At 41.7% G+C, this 20,842-nt stretch overlaps 1 protein-coding gene across 1 annotated transcript; it reads right to left on the bottom strand.

Moving 5' to 3' along the window:
- Positions 1-5,356: 5,356 nt before the first annotated feature.
- LOC310927700 (BMP/retinoic acid-inducible neural-specific protein 3-like) lies at positions 5,357-19,813 on the bottom strand (the record flags this gene model as incomplete). The annotated part of the gene is made up of 7 exons (XM_083890072.1): positions 5,357-6,491; positions 8,221-8,443; positions 11,437-11,673; positions 12,075-12,180; positions 15,048-15,265; positions 16,583-16,785; positions 19,587-19,813. 7 exons carry the CDS (start codon positions 19,811-19,813, stop codon positions 5,357-5,359), a joined length of 2,349 nt encoding a protein of 782 aa, XP_083746198.1.
- Between the last annotated feature and the right edge of the window lie 1,029 nt (positions 19,814-20,842).

The following is a 20,842-nucleotide window of genomic DNA, read 5'->3' on the forward strand; positions in this document are numbered from 1 at the left end:
CAGGTCTGAATTATTCTGAATCATCTAATCACTAACTTCATTTTGTTTTATCGCACAATGGGCAATCTTCCGGAGCAGCAAAACAAACCAATATATTTGTCAGCGGATGTATGTGGTGAACACTTTGTGGAGAGGTGTTTTATAGCAGCGACTGATGTTTTGGTTTTACTGCTTACATGATTAAGACTCCTCCGTGGCCACATTTGACGTTCTCCACAACCTGAAATGATATGTTGTTTTTCTGCTGTTGACATCAGTCATGGTTTTAATACGAGTTATCGCTCACTGAAATGCGTTATGTATCTCAAACTTTCCGCCGGGGTTGTCAGTCCGCACTGACAGAATTCTGTCATTCAATCAGTCGTGGTTATTATGAGTGCTGAAAGATGGCATGCAGCTCAGCCTGATTGAGAGGATTTTCCACCCTGTCTAAAGTAAAGTCCTGCGGGGAAAGACTGAATATTTCCTTATTTTGCCATGAAATGAGGCACATTTCACAGATTAATTACTTACATTCTGACTGTAGTCCAAAAATGTCCATACTGCATTCAAAAGCCATCAATCCAACTCAGGAAACAAAACTGGGAGATCATACGGATTCAGCTTAGAGAAATTAGATTAGGTTTAAATATCTTTAAATGCCTTGACAACATATTCAAACGCTGGCGTCCAATCATTTTAGTTTCCAAGTGTCATTATTACATTGCCGGATTGGCATCACATTATTTGATGTTTACGACTGGGAGAACAGAGGCCCACTTTAAATTTTTCAAACTGACACGTCCTTATGCTAATTTAATGTGGTTTGAAAAGCTCTCAGTAGACGATGTTTAGAAACGAAAGGGAGGAAAAAAAGCTGCAAGCTCACGTCTCCTTTAGAGAGAGACAGATTTCTTATATTGGTAGCTATGGATGTCCAATTAGGACACAAAGCAAGCAAACGCATCTAATCTGCAGCCACTTTGCCAAACAAAGGGATAATGATTTTAAGATACAAATACAGTGACTAATAGCCACTTTCTGTTGGTCTACACCGAGTACCCAAGGAAAGGCTTCCTCCGGGCTTTTAAATCAACCTGTCTGAGCTGTTATGATGTATCGTCAGCTATTATCCCTGATGCCTCCCAAAGGGTCGTCCTCTCCATAAACTCTTCCCCTTCATTGAACCCCTGCCACCCATTGCCAGCATGCTTGTTAAACAGACACACACATTAGTCTAACTCATGTTCCCTCTGAGACCTGCAAGATTGCCAACGCCAAAGCTCCTGCTTATTTCTCAGCTTCTGACCCGTGTGTGTGTGTGTGTGTCTGTGCATAAGATGTGGCTTGACCTGAGATAAGCATGTGTAAATTTTCTTTATCCTTTTTTTTAATGTGGAAAAATCAACCCAGAATTCATTAGTGGAGGAACCAGGGCACTTTCTCTAATAAAAAAATGTTATCAGTAAAGAAGAAACACTGTGGTGAAAAAAATAGAACGTTGTTGTTAGAGAAGTGCATGTTGGTGGTAGAATTAGGGTTAAACTTATATATGTGTGTATATATATATATATATATATATGTATGTATATATATATATATATATATATATATATATATATATATATATATACATGTGTGTGTGTGTATACATACATATATATATATATATATATATATATATATATATATATACATACATATGTGTGTGTGTATACACATGTATATATGTGTATATGTATACATACTTACAGGCTTAGTTGCAGGACAGAATTGCAGTGGAGAATGCTTTTAATACAAAGAGAATGCTCATGGTCATCATCATCATTAACAGACCAAATGCTTTACAATTAGTGAGGAAAATAAACAGAGCAAACCACTTACTGTTCCAGTCACATTCGTGCTAATGTCGTTCTCATTTCTATTCTCATTCAGTTCCATATTACAAAGTTCCAATTCTCTCTGTCCTTGAAAAACACATTCGTTCGTCGTTGGTGTCACAGCAGTTTATTCGCTTTGATTTGAGTGTTTGGCTTCATCCGTAGCCTCCGCACTTCTCTGTTTGCCGGTCATCCAGGGATCGGTCACAGTCTGAAGCAACAATTCTGGTGTCTGCAGAAAAGCCACTCACTGTTCACCTGCCAGGCTGCGAGTGATACACACTACAGTCAAATAGTCCCCCCCCCCCAACACAGTCACAGGATCATAAGTTCTGCAAACCAAAATAAAGTGACTTATTTAAAGGTCTACAGACGAACATATCGACGTAATCGTGTTTTAATCACTTGTGGTGCTTTTGCTTTTGGCTAAAAATAATTGTGATGCAGCAACTCAGGCTCTGTCAAGCACCAAACACTGTCAGTCTACAAGTGGAAACGTAACGTAAATGAAGCTAAAGGTGCTAAAGGACACCAGCTATGTACTGAATGTTGCTTCATGTTCAAAAATGTTATCCATTTAAGCTAATATGATGGTCTTACTTTGTAGTTTATTTTATGGTTTCATCTTGCCTTTGTATTGATGGAGGTCATTTTTTGTTGCTTCTTCCCTCATATTATTAATCCTCAATGTCCAAGATTGCTGTGTTTAGATGTTCCGATGTGTCTGTGTAGTAGTTTCTTTGGAATGTAACAGTATATTTATGTAATTACTTTCTTCTGGAAGATGCTAATGCAGTACCTCTCAAAGTGCTTGTCCATTAACCTCTGGCAGAAATGCACTTAGGTGTGCTGCTTTCCGAGTCTCTGTATACCGATAATAAGCAGAGATTTTTTTCTTAAGAAGCAGGTGTATGCCTTTTAAACCATGACTACTCTTAACAACTATCTCCTTAATGCTTTCCTCTTATTTTCACAAGGTCATACTTGCCCCTGTTGTAATGTACGCTGGACTACTCCCATTTGCATTTTCACACCCAGATGCTGAAAATGTGCTCGTTTTATAATTATAGGTATTAACGCTTTACCGGGACATGATCCGGACTCACTCTCTTCCTCACACGCAGCACTTTCCCTGTAGTGAATTAAAATGTACTGTTTACGACAGTAGATTTTGACATATTAAATATTACTGCTGCAAAAGCTTTACTTCCAGCACATGAATTGTAAAAATAACATGTTAAATCAGAGCAAAAGCAAATGGAAAAGGAAAGAATGCAAAAGGGAGCTTGGTATGATGATGCTGTGTTAGTTTGATATATGACAACTCAGTAAAAAAAGATAGCTTCGATACAACACAGCAATGCTTACTGGTCAGTGAGTCAATGCTTAAGCATAAATGTAGATTAGTCATGAAATCAACTTCAAATGTAAAGTATGCATTTTTTCTGCATGGTTCATGGCTGTTTGCCTAAACAAGACTTCAAGCTTTGTATGAGAATAGACTTGCGGGATTTGAAGAAACACAGGTCATAAGAGAGTGACAGATTTCTGTCGCCCAAACAGCTGACTGTCATTAGTTTACTTCTACTCATACCATACCATTATGGAAAATTAAACTTGTTGGGGCCAGTTATTTTGGTACTATTCCTAATGGAAACACAAAAAATACATACCGTACTGAACCGAACCATTCCACTCTGTGGAGCTTAAGACAGCACCTAAGGTTTAATGAGGCAAAACATTGAACGGTGTGGCCCAGGTGTTAGTAAGTTAATGGGAGGAACATGGGAGGAGGGAGCCATATTTGCCTCAACCCAAAAAATTTGCAAAAACCCAATTCCCGCATAATCCAACCTTAATTGTTGTTGAGCTACTCTGTGCCACATAAACCCATTTAACCTAATACCACTGTAACACTGCACCATTATTCATGTTACAGTCATTTAAACGACAGTACGGTGAGGTCAGTGGCATGCACAGCACCTCGCCATAGAGTCAAAACTGCATCAATAACCTCTTCACATTCATCCTGAGCGATAACATCAGAGCAAATCGTGTCCGGCTTTAATCTCCCGAGGAACGTGTCTGATGAATCTCGATGAAGCTCCATCGTTTGCTACTGCACTCTTTAGATTCTAGTCTAATCAAAGCTTTGCCGTGCTGCTACCCTGCGGCTCCACTGTTGACAGCCCTTGGGGGATTAAAGCTGATTTCCCTTTAAGTCAGAGTCACTCGTGTGAGGGCCCAACTTGCTCTGCCGCAGGGAGAGAGTGGGATCCTTGTCCCTAAAACCTAGCTTACTGTTGTGCGATGCTAAGCATGTCCCTGCAGTTCCCCAGCTCATCTATCACGGTAAGTGTGAATGGCGGATGGGGACGACAGAGGAAGGCTCCTCCCGACCCTCCCCGTTCTCACTATACACTTAGTAATCTCTGCCAAGGCTGTTCCCTCAACAGAGAATGGAGACCTTGTGTTCAGAGGCTCCAGATGGGCAAAAACGACACCGCTCACACAACTATGACTCGCCAATGAGATCAACGAAAACACCCAAGATAAAGACTCCATGTATGTCATAGTTTTAAGATGTACATAGAAGATTTAAGACTCCAACAATCCTTTTATCCCAGCAAATTCATATTATAACCACACCTACACTATGTCAAACTCAAAAATAACTGAGGATCTTTAAAATATGCAACATTCAACCTTTTGTAAATAAGTTCAGATGTCTTGAGCAGAAGTGGACATCACACTTTTCCCTCTGTGTGATCAGGCCTCTGTCTGAGTAGCCAGTCTGCCCTTTGCATTCAAATGGTGTTGTTTACCACGTTAATGAGATGGGTTGATTTAAAACACTCTCCGTCATATCCGCGACCAGTTAACTGCAGCTTTTGTGAAACCTCTGACGTCAGCATGTCCTGACATGACTTCCCACGTCACGAATTATGAGCACAACACAGCGAGTATAAAAGGTGCAAGACGGGGACGAAAAGTAGTTCAATCCTCCAGTTTTACTAACAAAGAAAGCCGTTCTCCTCTGGACTGTGTGTGTGCACCAGGGCTGAACAATTGATCATTTTCCAATCGAAGTCGTAATTTGAAACAAAGCAATAAAAAAAATTGCAAAGACTGCAACTTAATAGTTCAGTTATTTGATTCTTTGTTGTATACCAATTAAAAATGCAGAGGACGAGTTAATATTTTGATAGTATTTCATGTGGTAATGCTCCATCTGGTTTTAAATCAGTCATATAGCAAATATACTTGATTATTGCCCATGTAGGAATATGTTGGCAAATCTTATTTTCAATGATAATAATTAAAAAAAAACTACACTAAAATTATGAAAACATCACATTTAATTGCACACAGTGTACAGTATGTACAGCATAGCTTTCAATATCATTCTATACACTTGACACAAATGGATCCAACTGACAGAGGATACAGGTTCGTCTGTGGCAAGAACCTTAGTAGAAAACATCAAACAATGGCCATTAACTACACAGTTTATTTGCCTCGTACTCCACGTAGTTTGGTTGTCTGACACTGAAAGCTTGCAGGGCAGTGAGTATCCTGGCCACATCTGCCGTGGACAGTTTGAGTCTGTGACGGAGCAGACAGGTGAACAGGTCCATGTGCGAGCCCCCTGGAGGCGAGAGGCGGTTAACCCTGTAGCGCAGCTCCACCAGCTGCAGCAGGGCCGAGTCCTGTGATCCCTGAGTGTACGGGTAGTCGATCTGCAGAATCAGGTCCTGGATTGCCTCTGGGTCAAAGTGCACACTGTATCCAAACAGCTGCATGCTGTTGATTTTCATGTAGCCGACGTTGCTCGACGGCTCCGTCTCTTCCACAGGCTCGTAGTACGCCGTTGTGTTTTTGGTCCCTCCGGTCGCTCCAACAGAGTCTCTCAAACGACTTCTCAGGTAGAAATGAACAGTCTCAAAAAAGCTCTTCCATCTGTTTCCAAGAGTTAACGTCCAATTAAAGCAGTCCAAAGGGATATCCAGCTTGGTCCGCTCCCAGTCTGGGTATCCATGCTGGCCGATCGGCATTGTCCAGCTCTCTGAATGGCTTCCCCCGAAGGGGTTGACAAACAGAGAGAGTGCTGGCTCCAGAGTGCTGTTCCGAGTGAGGCAAAACTGGAGAGAGATTCCAAGAAGAATATGAACACGATTGGACTTCACCCGGTTGCTCTTGAGGGTCAGCAGCATTCTTTTTCTCCAAGACGGGTCAAACCACGTGTTAATGCGCACGTCATTGCTCACAAACACAGCATGCAAAGAAAGACGTGGGTCTTGCCGCTGAAGCAGGTAGCGCAACTCGAGATCGTGCAGATCTCTGTCGCTCTCTAAGCCCAGGTAAGGGTCTGTGGGGTCGGGCACTGCAGGCCGGCAGGCTCCCTGGGTCAGGGTGAAGCCGGAGTTACAGCTGGAGCATCGTGTACGGTTCTCTGTGGAGCAGGAGGCACAGCGGACGCCTTCGCCCACAAAGCAGGGAATAACGCCCTGGCAAGGAGGGTGGTTGTAGAGGCAGGAGCAGCTATAGCTCTCGTCACTGTAAATGCCAACCTGGTTGTTCTCACTGCAGTATAAAATTGAGAGGGCGTAGTTCAACCAGAAGTGCAGAGATCTGAAGAAGAAAGAAGAGCATTGTTTAACACTTGGGGTTTATTCTACATAGTATGTTTTTGTAATAATTCTGTAATGAAGATAGCAATAATAAAATATTTGAGCCAAACTCTGACTCTGACAATCCTCCCTGATGCAGATGGGAGACACATTGACTCCTTTTGGGCTTTGTATAATTTTGGCCTTGTATCTTCAAAGAAAAGAGTCAATGTCTGTATAATTTCCCTTTTGTCAGACACGTTGCCTCAACTCAAACATACTCGTACAGCTAGAGTTGGTAAGTCTGGAAAACGTAGAGTGAAATAGCATCAGATAAATCTGTGAAAGTTATCGTCTGTCGTGGAACTGTGAAGTTTGGCTGCACGTCCTCTGCCATTTTTCCATGAATCACTTACTAATCTCCAATTATTGTGCTTCAGCGGTGTACGTCCCTGTGGCTTATTAAAAATACTTGGTCATGTGCAGTGAGCCCAGGCAGCGTGTGTGTGTGCAGGCGTACAGCTTTGTCAGTGATGGACACGTTTGCCAGCAAATCATTCCATGCTGTGAGTGAAATTGTTGGTTATTTTTCTTGCAGTATAGAAACTTTTTTCTTTTCTTTTTTCAGACGTCTTAATGGAGACATGTTATAACTTATTTCTCCAGGTTAACCTACCCTGGTGTCCTAATGAACATGTCTGTGACATGTTTTGGTCAAAATACCTTAAGGATGAAGCACCACAGCAGTTCAATCACCCTTCCAAAACAGCCCTGTTCAGAACGCTCTGTTTTGAGTGCCTGTCTCTTTAAATGCAAATGAGACACAGGAAACTACGTCAGCGTCACTGAGGCTGCGGCAGCTAACAGCAGTTAGCATTTGGAAAAGCCATCATTTGCAGACTCTAGCTGGCACATTGCCGTCATATAAGTTTGTGTAGAACTCTGTGCTGCACTGTGTAGCCAAGAATAGAACGCTTTGTGGACTTCCGCTCCTCCGGATACTATTGGACTTTTTTCACACTTTGCCGACTCATAGGGCATCCAGAGTCCCAAATATAAGTATTAAAACGATTAAAAAGTTGATTTTGCATAATCTGTCTCCTTTAAATCACTGATGTCATTGGGACGTCAAAGGGGATTTAAACAAATAAAGAAAATGTAGTAATAATATGAAAATTAAAAATGAATTAAAAAAAAGCTAATGAATAAAACTTAGAATGACTTGCACACTGATGGATTTTGTCATTTAATTAATTTCCCTGCCAGAAATAGCTATCAACATTGAGTGTTGATGAGAGAGATGTAAATCTAAGTGAAGTAGACTTCTGATAGGCTGCAGATATAAAGCTTCCAGGTGGGAGTGCTGCTGAAACAGCAGCTGTAACAGTAAAATAAATACTGGACTGTATGGAAGCAAAGAGTATTAATGTTATGTCCACAGACGCTTTAATCCCTGCATGTGGATTTTGAAGATGCACTTTAAATCTGCAGATGGTTAAAAATGACAGTTTGGCCAAACGTGGTCCTATTTGTTTCTGGAACAGAGACGTATGTTTGCACCCGTCAGCACTTTTCACCTCACTCCAAATGTCTTTTTTCCACAAGAGTCTTCTAATAACATTGTCTCACTCTGCTGCTTCTCCCACTGCCAGCTGCATAAATCATTTTCATAATTATGAGTTTTTGGGGAGCACCTTGGGTGAAAAGCCTGCAGTATAGATGCTTCTCCCTGTTGTTGGTTGGGACGTTACCTTGGCCTCTGCAGGACTATTCTGGGCTGTTTCCGGCACCTCTTGCTGAGGCTGAAGAGCTTGTTAGTGGTGCGGCGAGCTTTGGTGAAAAGCTGGTTGCTCCGAGTCTCCAGCTGCCTGTAGCGCTGGAGCAGCCTGGCATCTGTCCTCCACAAGTGTTCCACGGCAGATGTGTTTAGACCGTACTGGGTTGGCAGTTTCCCAACGAAGCTTTGGAAGTCATCTGGTGGGGGAATGAGAACATGAATAAGTAAAGTCTAACTCAGCAAACGGCACAAGAAGAGCAACGAGAATGAAAACACGTTTTGTAAGTTTGATTTTCTTTAGAGGGAAGAAGATTGCCGACCTCAACATATTCATCCATATTTTATGTAAAAAACATGTACAGTAGGACGTTCACCACCTTCAAAAAACGACAAGGCTTGATGGCAGAATGGCTTCAACCAAGTTGCTCTTGCTGATGTGAAGGCAGCATGTGAATGGGTACGATGATGAATGGATGTGTGATAGAAAAGAAAGATGATGTACTGCATCAGCATGTGTGAATGGGTGAATGGAAGTGGTCTTCAAGACTAAATTCAGACCATTTACCCGTCTGTAATTACATATGAGTAGTAGTTTGATCGTGATGAAACTCAGGTTGAGAACAATTTTAAGCTACGCACGTATTTGCCCAGTAACACAGGGCATGAATATGTCAGTCAGAGTCTGATAACTTGGGTTATCCACCGAAGCTGAGGACACTGTTCGCATTAATGGAGCAGATTTAAACACAGTATGTCAGCAGTCGGTACCAACCAGGACAGACACCATCCCAGTGACCTCAATAAGAGCATGAAAACCTGGGATCATGCTGGACAACACAAACTGCAAGTTTGGTCCCAAAGTCAGCTGTTAACAGACTTTGCTGTTAGTTGTGATGTAGCACGGCGAATGTGCAAAAACCCTCGTTTCTTCGGGCCTCAACGAGGACGAGAGAAAATAAAATGATTAATTTTTTTATTAATTAACCAATATTGATCAATGTGGAAATGTATATCTTTACCACTCAGTCATATGTGAGTAACACTTGCTGCTTCTGCCTTCAACAATGTGAAAGTAAAGTCGGTTTCTATGAGAAACAAGTGATAAAAAAAAAAAAAAAAAATCTGACATTTGACATTTTTAGATGCAGGGGGAAAACTTTTTTTTTTACTTTGACACATTTGAGTTCCACCTCCCAGTCATTCAGACTCACGGCTGTCGTGTGTCCATACGTGACAGCTGTACACTTCCTGTCACTGAAATTAAAATCCCAAAATAAACACAAACCTGAAATATCAACACTGCAGCAGCCTGTGCCAAAGATGTGCTTCTGTGCATAGACTTTCTTTCCTACATCCAAAAGGAAAGATACTATAATCTCACATATTTACTGCAAACGTCTGCACAGAGTGCTGTGTACACGCCTGTTCAGACCGTTAATTCATGGCATAATATATTTGTAGTACAACAGCTACAAAAATCAACATTTACAGCTCTCAACATTTTCAGCAAATATTTTATCCAAACAACAAAAGTAAATGTTACAACACGCTCTTGTCTTCTCTTCCTCTTTCAAAATCACAGGCAATAAACATAAACCGAACATAAAAACAAATGAATGTAGTCTTCTGGTTTCCTCTCTGAATAATTGAATAGCAACTATTTGAAGTCTACGGGAAAATTAACCTACTTTCTGATTGATTTAGAGCGTCCACGTAAGACGCTTAAAACAATGAAACCACCATCCTGATCTACCTGGCTTGTTTCAAGTTTTCTTTGATAAGAAACATTATCAATTTTGAAAATAATTTTCCATTTAAAACACAATAGATATTTAAGCATGGCACATTGACAGCTTCTAACATCCAGCAGGAGTCTGGTTGCCAGGTGACGTCTCTGAACCGGAGTTTGCAAAATGTGAAACTGAAAATCCGAGCTCTCAAAAAACTCTTACGCCACTTTTCCACTACCCAGCCCTGGCACGGCTCGACTCGATAGCAATTCCATTTGCCATGGTACTTCTTTTTAGTACCTGCTCTGATGAGATTATACTACGATTATATAGACTGCCGAGCACTGATTGGCAGAGTGTCGTCACTGGAAGAGTCATGAGGATAACGCCTGACACCAGAATCAAAGCGAACACTTAAAGGCGCCATATGTAAGAATGTGGCCCAAAACGGTTACGACACTCAAATTCAAAATACTGAGGTCTTTTAGGTTTCGTTTTCTCCGCCATTGTAGCTCAGACATAACTGGCAACCAGTGGTTGCTCGGCAGCTGAGACTCTACTGACTGCAATGATTGGTAGACGGCGGTAGATGGCGCCACATGCCAAAACATGATTTCAAAACATAAACATGATTTGCAGTCCGCAAAAGATTTTTTTTAATGCCAATATTTGGCTGTACTGTTGTTGTTGGTGAGTTCAGTTTGTTATATGAATATTATTCCTGAGTCTCTGTGACATATTAGGAGGATTTTATGGCCAGTTGATTTAGATTTATTACATAATTCACCTTTAAATATCCTGAAAACACGTGTTAATCTGCAACAGGAAATGTCATCATTTAGCAGTATGTGTGTGTCGTGTATAAACCAAAGTCATGGCAGTTTAATGCAGCGGTGCAGTGATGACTCCACCCATGTTGAGGAGGTACTATATTGTCATGGAAAAGCAACCAAACCGAGTAGAGTCGAGCCGTGCTGGTAGCATGTAGTGGAAAAGCAGCATCAGTAAAGAAGCATAGTTTTCCTCAATTGTTGAACGGTGTCTTTGAATCCTCTTTCTGTTGGTTACTCACCTCACTTTTGTTGAAAGCAGACAAACGGATGTTATTAATAGAGCTGTGTGTTCTCATGCACCGTGGCCCTGAGCGTCTTGAGAGCATCAGAAAACTCACTTCAAGTGACAGAGTGACTGACAGGTCTCCAGGTTCAGAGTCAAGCAGCTGCCAGTGTTTGACATTTGAGATTTAGTTTAGAACATAAACAAGATATGCTGTTTTAGTTCATTGTTTTTTCATGGTTCCTTCTTCTAAGGTAAAATATCACCCAAATCCTGCATGAATCCAAATCTATGAGAGATACTGTATTTCAAAAGCCAATGTTCTCGTTTTTTTTTTTTTTGGAACACACCATTCCAGCTGACATTTTTAAAGTCTCATTTTGTAGGGTCACTCGCTCACTCACCAGATTCCTCAAACTCCTGGTTGCTTAGCATCCACGAGTCTCTGATGTGCAGCAGGTTTTTTTGCAGTGTGTCCAGGTCAGAGTGAGGACAGTTGCACTGAGGGAAGTCCACGCTGCACTCACACCAGCAGTCGCTGTTCCGGCAAACAAACTGTCCTTCGGATTTACAGCCGATGTATCCGAGAGCTGCCTGAATGAAGTGGCTTTGTAAATACTTGGGTAGGATGACCTGCAGTCCTGAGGAGCATGAAAAACAGGAACATTTATTTTTTTAAATTGAGTCATATTTGTGTCCAATGTTCTGAAAAAAAAGAGTCTTTTTGCACTAACGAATGGAGCCGAAGCGGCTGAATGCCAAAAAGTAGTCAGAATAATTTTTTTGTTCAAGGAATAAATATTTCAATACGAGATATGCTGTGCTAGTCACAATTTAACACATATGCAGCTACTGTTGTATAAAAGCTTGAGGTCTAATTGTCATTCAATAAATGAGTGTATTTCAACTTGTACTCCTTTAGAGAGCAAAGACAGAGACAAAATATAGGCCTTGACCTGAAATCCACCCATCTTTAAATCTTAAAGCTCTGTAGCAGCATCAGCAGCCAGCCACATGTATATGAGTCCAAAAAACATTTTACCTTGTAAATTAACTTTATTTTCTGGACTGTGAACCAGCACAGAGCTGACCGTGTCCAGATTGTCATAGTTGCTGCATCCGAGAGGTCCAGTTCTGGTTTCTGTCACCTGCAAGTTTGTAAAAGGAGAAACACAGAGGAATATATTAATATACTGGTGATTGATTTGTGTGTGTGTGTGTGTGTGTGTGTGTGTGTGTGTGTCTTCTTGTGAGACTCAGCTTGGTTATTGTTATGTTTTGTGTTCACTTCAGTGATATTTGTATATTTATGTATGTATATGTATATATGTGTGTGTATATATATTATGTGTATGTATATGCATATATAAATGTATGTATGTATGTGTATATATGTATATGTGTATATTTATATGTATATGCTTATATTTATATGTATATATGTGTGTGTGTATATGTATGTTTGTATATACATGTATGTATGTGTATATATATATATATATATATATATATGTTTATATGTATGTATGTATATATGTATATGTGTATGTATGTATGTATATATATATGTGTATATATGTATGTATATAAAAGGGGGGTTTTATTTTTCAAATAATATGCTCTTAATTGGAAGACGAAAACACAACTTATTTGATTTCTGAAAGTCATTTATCTTGGCGTCAAAGCTCGGGACATAAAGTCGCTGTGCATTTGCACACATTTATGCTCGGAATCCGCCGTGTTACAGAGTGAAAGCCAGGCACCATATGTGATTTTTAATGAATGAGTGTGTCGCAGGTGCTGCTTTACATCCTACATAAAATAACGCTGTAACCAACCACACACACCAACCCTCTTTCTCTTGCTTTCATCTTCAATCTGCCTGAACCCCATGCACAAACCATGCTAAGTGGCAAATGAATGGAAACCAGCCTGGTTGAGAATTAATGGAATAATATATTTAATCCATCAAGTTGATGCATAACCAGAAGAATGTTTCAGTTTGGCGTGGAGTGGGGGTGGGTTTGAAGGGGGGGACTTGTCTTCATCACTGGCTACTCACCTCAGAATCTACACTTGCCCCTTGCACTGATTAATGCATACACTCTAATAGGCACTTCAGATGATAAAATGGATGATTGGTGTTTTAAACTAAAGAATGCACGACGGCTGCTGCTGCTGCCGCACTGCTCCTTCAAGCTTGTTAGTGGGGAGATGAAATTTTAAAAAACCCCTTTATGTTGTAATGTTGTTTTGTTGCTGCAAAAAAAAGAAAAAAAAGAAGAAGAAGTAGAAGCTCAATTTTGCCTCCAAGAGGTGGTTAGGAAAGACGTGTTTGATTATCTGGCTACAAAAAACATTTATTTCACAGACTCTGATAGAAATCAAATGAGGGAAAAGAGAGCGAAAAAGCAGGAGAGATGGATTTGTCTTGTTGTGCCACTGCAGCTGTAACGCGGGCGCTTGTTGGAGTGCGGCCATTTCTCTAAGCATATTTTGTTTTTTCTTAATCCAACCTGATTAAATAAGTTCAGGAAATGCATTCCTTAAGCAGGTATCAAAGTGTGTGTTGGTGCAGGTTATCAACTTGAGGGTATATTTATTCACAAATTTGAAAAAATGCGGTCGTCGCAAAGGAACATTTACATTATTTTGAACTTTAAGCATTTATTTACTTCGAGCTCATCATATTCGAGCGACTGTAAAGCTGTGGGGAAGGCAGACCAACACTGATTGTGCGGCATTCTTTAGCAGTAGAAAGAGCAAGTTCAATTTAGTATGCATTGATGTAGAGACAATAACAGTGACAAGGCTCATTCTGCTTAATGCAAATAATTACATTTCTAACGCCTTAAGAAATGGTTTTATTGCCTTTTTCTGGTTTACCCATTTCAGTTCAAAGTGGCTTCTGTTAAGCCGTCACTTCCACGTCCTTTGGTACTGGAATGATCTTTAGTCTAAACTCACACTTGTGGCTATTATGCCTCTGAATTAGTACATACAGAGAGTTGCAAATGCCTCAATTAACTGATAAATGACGACGACTGAGTGCTGCCTCATACTATGTTTTATTTGTCGTTAATGTGGTCGTTTTTGATTCGGTCTCAATTGTTAAAGAGATTTTAATCTCAAATATGTGACATCCTTTAAACAGCATGTGCGGTTGAGGCACAGTGAGGTGAGAGTATATATTAAAGGTCCCATATTATGCAAAATCAACTTTTTAATCATTTTAATCCTTGTATTTGGGACTCTGGAGGCCCTACCAGTCGCCAAAGTGATGATGACTTCTGCGCTCCTTGGGACGTCACAATGCGCCAAATTCCTGGAATTGTTGTTTTGCGGAGCTCCGCTTTGTCCGTAAAACACGCAAGAGTGCTGGCGAAGGCAACGTTATCCGAAAACCGGAAGTTCGCGAAAAGTTCTATTCTTGGCTCCACAGTGCAGCACAGAGTTCTACACAAACTTTCATCCTCAGAGGATTTATCTGTCCAGTGGATACATGTTATATAGGACGGCAATGTGCCTGCTAGAGCCGACAAATGGTCACTTTTCCAAATGCTAACTGCTGTTAGCTCCCAGTAGCCTCTGTGGCTGATGTCATTTCCTGTCCCTTAAGTTCCCTTTTACTTTTATTTTGTTTTGTTAAAGAGATACTATTAAACAGAGCGTTCTGAACAGGGCTGTTTTGGCAGAGTGATTGAACTGCTGTGGTGCTTCATCCTTATGGTATTTTGACCAAAGCATGTCACAGACATGTTCAATAGGACACCAGGGATCTAGTTTAACTTGGAGAAATAGGATATAATATGGGACATTTAAATGGTAAATGGTCTGTATTTATATAGCACTTTTCTAGTATTGATGACCAAACAAACATGTTCAGTAACCTCAACTGAACCAGCTCCATCCATGTTGATGTGCAAACACTTGAAGTTCATAACCCACAGCACTTTAAGGACAACTGTGTTTGTCTTCCGACAGAGTTCTGCCGTCTTTACTGACGTCTACATACCCGTATAGCGGTGGATGCAATCTGCAGGTGGTGCAGTTTGCGCAGAGTGCTCTCTCTGTCTGTGAAGTAGGAAGCAGCCAGTTGGTGAAGGGCTTCCAGTGTCACTGTTCCTGTCGTGTTGGAGTTCCTGTTGCTGCTCTGGTTGCCCTCGGCCCCCGAGGACAGAGACTCCTGACTGAGCTGCCTTTTGTCCACAAATATGGTCAAGGACTCCTCCCCTGGTGCAGAAGATATGACAGCTTCATTAGCTCCAAATGCAGCGGCGATAATCACCTTTCATTAGTATCTTCTCTGATCAGATATACAAGCACAGCAGTGATTAAGTGCTAAAGGGGAAAGTGATGGTTGGGATGATTGGAGGAAAAGGCACGGGCAAAGATCTCTGCATCTATTAAAACTCACCAGGGGCAAATTCTGGATCATTGATCGCGTTCCCTTAATTATTTTCATCATCTAAATTGCATTTGCCAAAAACTAAAAAGCTTCAGGTCAGCACAGCTTCACTGCAAGACAAATGTACTGTACAACTGGTAACATGTCCAATAACTACACAATGTAGACAAAACGATTCATTAAGTCTTTTCACACATTGAACAAGTTTAATTATTTAGTGTAAAAAAACCCCTGTAACCTTGAAAACTAATGTTCTTTTTTGGATTAGCTGATGAAATCTCTGGGGAAACATTACCGGAGAATAAATACACATCGCTCGTTACGTTTATATGACATTATAAAAGATGGAATGACTGTGTTAGTCCTACTAAAAATTGACTTTAAAAATACAAGTACATTTTTTTTACCAGATTAACTTTCTCAAAGTTGGACCGAGATACTGCAATTGGGAGTGGATTAATGATGGCGGGGACTGGATACACTCAGACTGGACATGTCTGCACATGCTCCATAGTTCCTGTCCACTGTGCCAGAAACCCAGTGAACAAAGGAAATGACTCCATCTGTCTTCTCTATGATGGAACTCTGGCGGTGACATTTTTTGATTTTAATGTTTATTTTCTTGTCTTTCGGCTGCTCCCTCTCTAGGGGTCGCCACAGCGGATTATCCGCAGTCTTACACTGGATGGCCTGTCTGACACAATCCTCCCATTTATCCAGGCTTGTGGCTGGCACAACGAGTCCACTAGATGTTGCTTCCCTGTGGCTATGGTCAATTTGTCCAATTAAGAATAAGCAATGACCCGGTGGGGACCCGAGAATCTCGGCCGCTTGGCTTTGGGTTGTTGGTCTTTAGTTCTTTGTGCTCAACATGCTAACATGTTTGTTTTTGGTCAGGGAATGTGATAAAAGATACCCACACATCACTTATTCTTATAACGTACTGTATTGTTTGCTATAGGGATGTATTAAACAGAGAAAATTAAGTCAACTGCACACTAAACCAGAGCAATTAGAGTTTTTGTAACTCTGATTTAGAAAAATTATAACATTTGTGTGGAGCATGTGCTGGCAAAAAAGAAAATCAGATTACAAGCTGTCGGAATTAGGTTTGCTTTGAGGCTCAGCGTCGTCTACTGTACCTCCCAGAGTGGCAGAAAGGAGGAGGTGGGTGCCATATTTCTTGATTAGGCTCTCGGTAATCGCCTGGAGGGTTGGCCGCCGCCCCAGCTGCCGGATGGTGTGCATGAAGTCGGGGTCGAGGAGCAGAGCCAAACCACGGCTGCCACCGAAACTGTCTCGCTTCTCCACTGCCAGACTGTTGACCTTCCATCGACCAAACTCCCTGGCAACACACACACACACACACACACACACACACACACACACACACACACACACACACACACACACACACACACACACACACGGACAATGACTGTTAATAAATGATGTACCTTTTTTCCACCGAGGGAGGACGAGATAAGTGTGGGCTTTGGGTCAGGTTATTGTTGGTAATTTATGCATTAGACAACATGGAAATGGTTTTTGCTTAAAGAATATACGACTTCTGCTCTGGATACACCTGTTGTTGTCCACACTGCTCTGGCGTATTAAAAGAAGTTTGAAAATGCTGCTGTTACGTAACGATCAACTGTGAACAAAAAAGATCTACTTATACTTGTTTTCTGTTTCACTTTTGCTTGCGGATGTGCTCCTTTTTTCAAATGAGCTCTTAACGTGGAAATTGCAGAAGCTCCGTCTTTGGGTTACGGGAGCTCCTGATTTGAGACTCATCATTTCTGCCCACTGAGCTTGTCACAGCTTTAAATAACTATCGCTAAAGCAGAATTATTATCGCATTGCAACACTGCGAGTCCCACAGCTACGGAAAGGTGCACAGCCTAAAGGAAGTCCCAGATCATCACTTATAATTATTCCTTATCCAGTGCACTTTGGACACGTCTTAACTCCTCTAGATCCCCAGAAGCTCTCTGTGTGCTTTTTTCCCACTCCCTCCATAGATCAGCTGATATCTACCTCTCCTACAGTGCTGCTCTGTGCACTTCCCTCAACTTGTGGGAGGCAATCAAATCACTGCCACGAGAGCAACGATCGACACAGAAATAATTGGGGAACCAAACCAGTGCAGAGTGTGTCATTACAGCCAATCATCATAACGAGGGGACAGCCTCAGGGTTCTGTCCCTGGTGGACAGATGGGAGCTGCGGATCCAGCCTGGGGTTTAGCTTTCAGCTATTCCATCACAAAGCACTTATGGCAAACAGGGAGAGAGGGTTTTCTGTGTGGAGAAAGTGCTCATCTAAACATGTAGGTTTACCGTCGTGTCGCGTGAGCAGCAACTGTGATCAAATAAAGCGCCGGAGAGGAAAGAAAGCTAAGAGCTGCAGCGATTATGAACAAATAAGAGGTCTGAACACACGCTGCTGCATGACTGATGGAGTTATAGCTACTGTGGAGGTCAATGGGGCAGAAAAGCTATTTAAGCCCCCAGGCTACTTAAGACGCACAAAGAAAATGATGAAGCATCTGCACACATGGAGACGTACATGACAATAATGCTTTCAAATCGATCTAGCTGAATAAATGCAGCATATTCAGCGACTTAACACGAACGCCACGTGACTTAAACATCGTTCCAGGCAGCTTTTTTAGTAACAGTATTTTACAAACAAGGAGGTTTGAGTGAACTGGTTAATATATTACAGCAAGCAAATACTGGACCACTTGTCTCTGAACTAACTCTCAATATTTGCTTCACAGCAGTAGATTAAAATGTGTGATAAATTCAAATGGAAACCATGTGACTTTTTCAATCTTATTCTTTATCGATCCAAACAGGTGCAGGAAAGAAAATAATTCTTAATCCATAATTGCTTTGAATTAGAAATGTGAGCAGGTAGATGACGTCGTTGCATCCACTGCTTTTAATTTTTATTCATTTTTAATAGATTTTTGGAAATTAATGCCCGGTCAGGTGGACAGTAGGGACATTTATGTGGCATGTTTTTTAATGCAGGTGTCACTCAGGGATAAACACGACACACATGGACTCAACTGATTTATAGATGCAAGCCATCAAGTTTTTTTTTTTTCACTTTGTCAGACCCTTGGCAAAGTTCAGCACAGAAAGAAACATAATCCTACAAGCCCAAGGCATCGATAAACCACAGAAGGCTGCGGGGACAGCAAATCATATCTCCAGGCAGTGGCTTTTGACAGAATCAGACACAAACACGCATCTATATGGTTTATTTCATACTCATTTACATGAGTGAAAGACACTGCAGCCTGCAGCTCACAGTTGCAACAAAGGAGGAAAACAAGAACAACGCCTTGTGAGGGATATTTAGACGGATGCCTCAGCAGATAAGTGAAACACTGGAGACCCAATACTGAGAGGATGTAACTGTCCACACTGTCCTGAGGTGAACTCCAGCTGCTGGGGCCATGTGATGCCGCAGCAACAACAGAAAAACCCGAAACCTTGAAACAAAAACTCCCCCCTCAAGCGACGTCTGAGGCTATGATGAGTGTTCAAAGACATGAGCGAGGGGGCAAATGTAGTCGTGCTACAGCGGTTATTTCAGATTCGGCTCCTCAGATTGCGACTAATACGGCGCAGGTGTTTTACCTGTGAGGGCAATCTCTGAGGTTTTCATTCCAAACACTACAGCATCTGCTTCTCCTGATTAGTTCCTCTCTGCACAAAGTGTTCATCAGTGAAATGATCAGCTGAGCATGTGCATGTGTGGAATGAAATGCTGGATTTTCATCAGGAGGAATTACAATTAAGATTCCCTGTATGTTTAGCCTCGGATGCATGGAATGTTTCTTTTTTTAATAACCTTTTATAAAAGAGTTTGTTGTTTTCTAATTTGGAAACACACTGAGCTAATTTCCACACTCATTTGAGGAGCATAAATCACTCTTTGTTTGTCTGACGTTTATGTTATTGTGATAATAGTTGTAACAGAATCTCCTGTGACACAGAATAAAACTAATCAGCTCTAATTACCCAATATTTAGTATTGTTTTTAATCTTGGGAATACTTTTTGGTCCCACCACCTGAAACTCACGAGAAACACACTAATCATGATGCATACCTTTATGACGTGACTCACCTGTAGATCTTGTATCTGGTGCTGAATCCATGCTGGTATCTCTCCGCAGCCTCCGTGAACTCCAGGGATTGGTGGAATGGCCCTTTATCCGACAAGAGCCAGTCCAGGGAGCCCGGGGCTGCAGCTGCGGGTCCAGAGATCCAGCAGCAGCAGCACAGCCACAGACAGAGAGCGGCCCCCTCCCATAGCAGAGACAGCCGCTTATGACTGATCCTCTGACAGCTCATGCTGCACCCAGAGACTCCTCATCCTCTCCAGACTGAGGTGATGGCACCACAGAAGACACACACACACTAGTTAAATGCTGCACATGTATTCAGGCTGTAAAAGTGTAAAAAAAAATAAAATCATTGAGTCCAGACCAAAGTGCACTCACCCGATTCTGCGACGTGGACCAAACGGCGCGAGAACAACAACTTAAACTCTCCCGATGTTGCGAGACCTGCCAATCAAACGATGTTTCATGTTCCGAGATCCGACCAAATCCATCAGCGTGAGCTGTCTTTTAAGGCGCTGCTCCAACTTCACGTCCGCCCGTCCGCAACTTTGTTTCGGCTGAAGATCATCCAGCAGCCTCGTCCGCGCCTCCGCGCGCTCTGCGGTGACAAGTTGCAGCAGCGAATTCGGCGCAAAAACAAAGAGAGAGGGGGAGCTGTCGTCTGTTTGTTTGTTTGTTTGTGTTTCACGACAGTTTGCATCCGTAATGTTGCATCACTGCCTCCCTTTTTCTTTTCTTTGGATATTTTCTTCTCCACCTGCCTGTCCTTTCCGGGGCGCGTGTCCGTGCTTTCGTGCGTGCGTGCGTGCGCACAGAGATATTTCCAGAGGTTAAACGCAAAATGTGGATTTCTCCATTCCGTTTGACATTCCTTTTAGCACACCGCGTGCTCCTTGAAGTGGCTGTTAAAGAAATGACATAAATGTGGTTAAATGGTAGCTGTTAGTGTCCCCTCTGTCTGCTGAGTGAGCTGCTGGGTGAATGAATGAGCGCGTGCTGCATCACAGTGAGCCACTTCTTTTTTTTTTTTTTTTTTTCAAGTGAGAAAGCACGAGGGCGAGCAAGTGCACCCTGATTAGGGTGATGTGCATCCCACAGTCTGTGTGGATTTGTGCTGTGCATCAAGGATGTTGATCCTTCACCATTTACCTCGACATAATTCATCCTCATTACCACAGTGTCTCTCTGTCAAAGTGCCACGTTAAAAGTGTTAAAAAGAGCTTGATAAAAGGCTAATTATCCGCCAGTGTTAACCCCC

Source organism: Microchirus variegatus (assembly GCF_963457635.1).
Source record: "Microchirus variegatus genome assembly, chromosome: 5".
Classification (NCBI taxonomy): Eukaryota; Metazoa; Chordata; class Actinopteri; order Pleuronectiformes; family Soleidae; genus Microchirus; species Microchirus variegatus.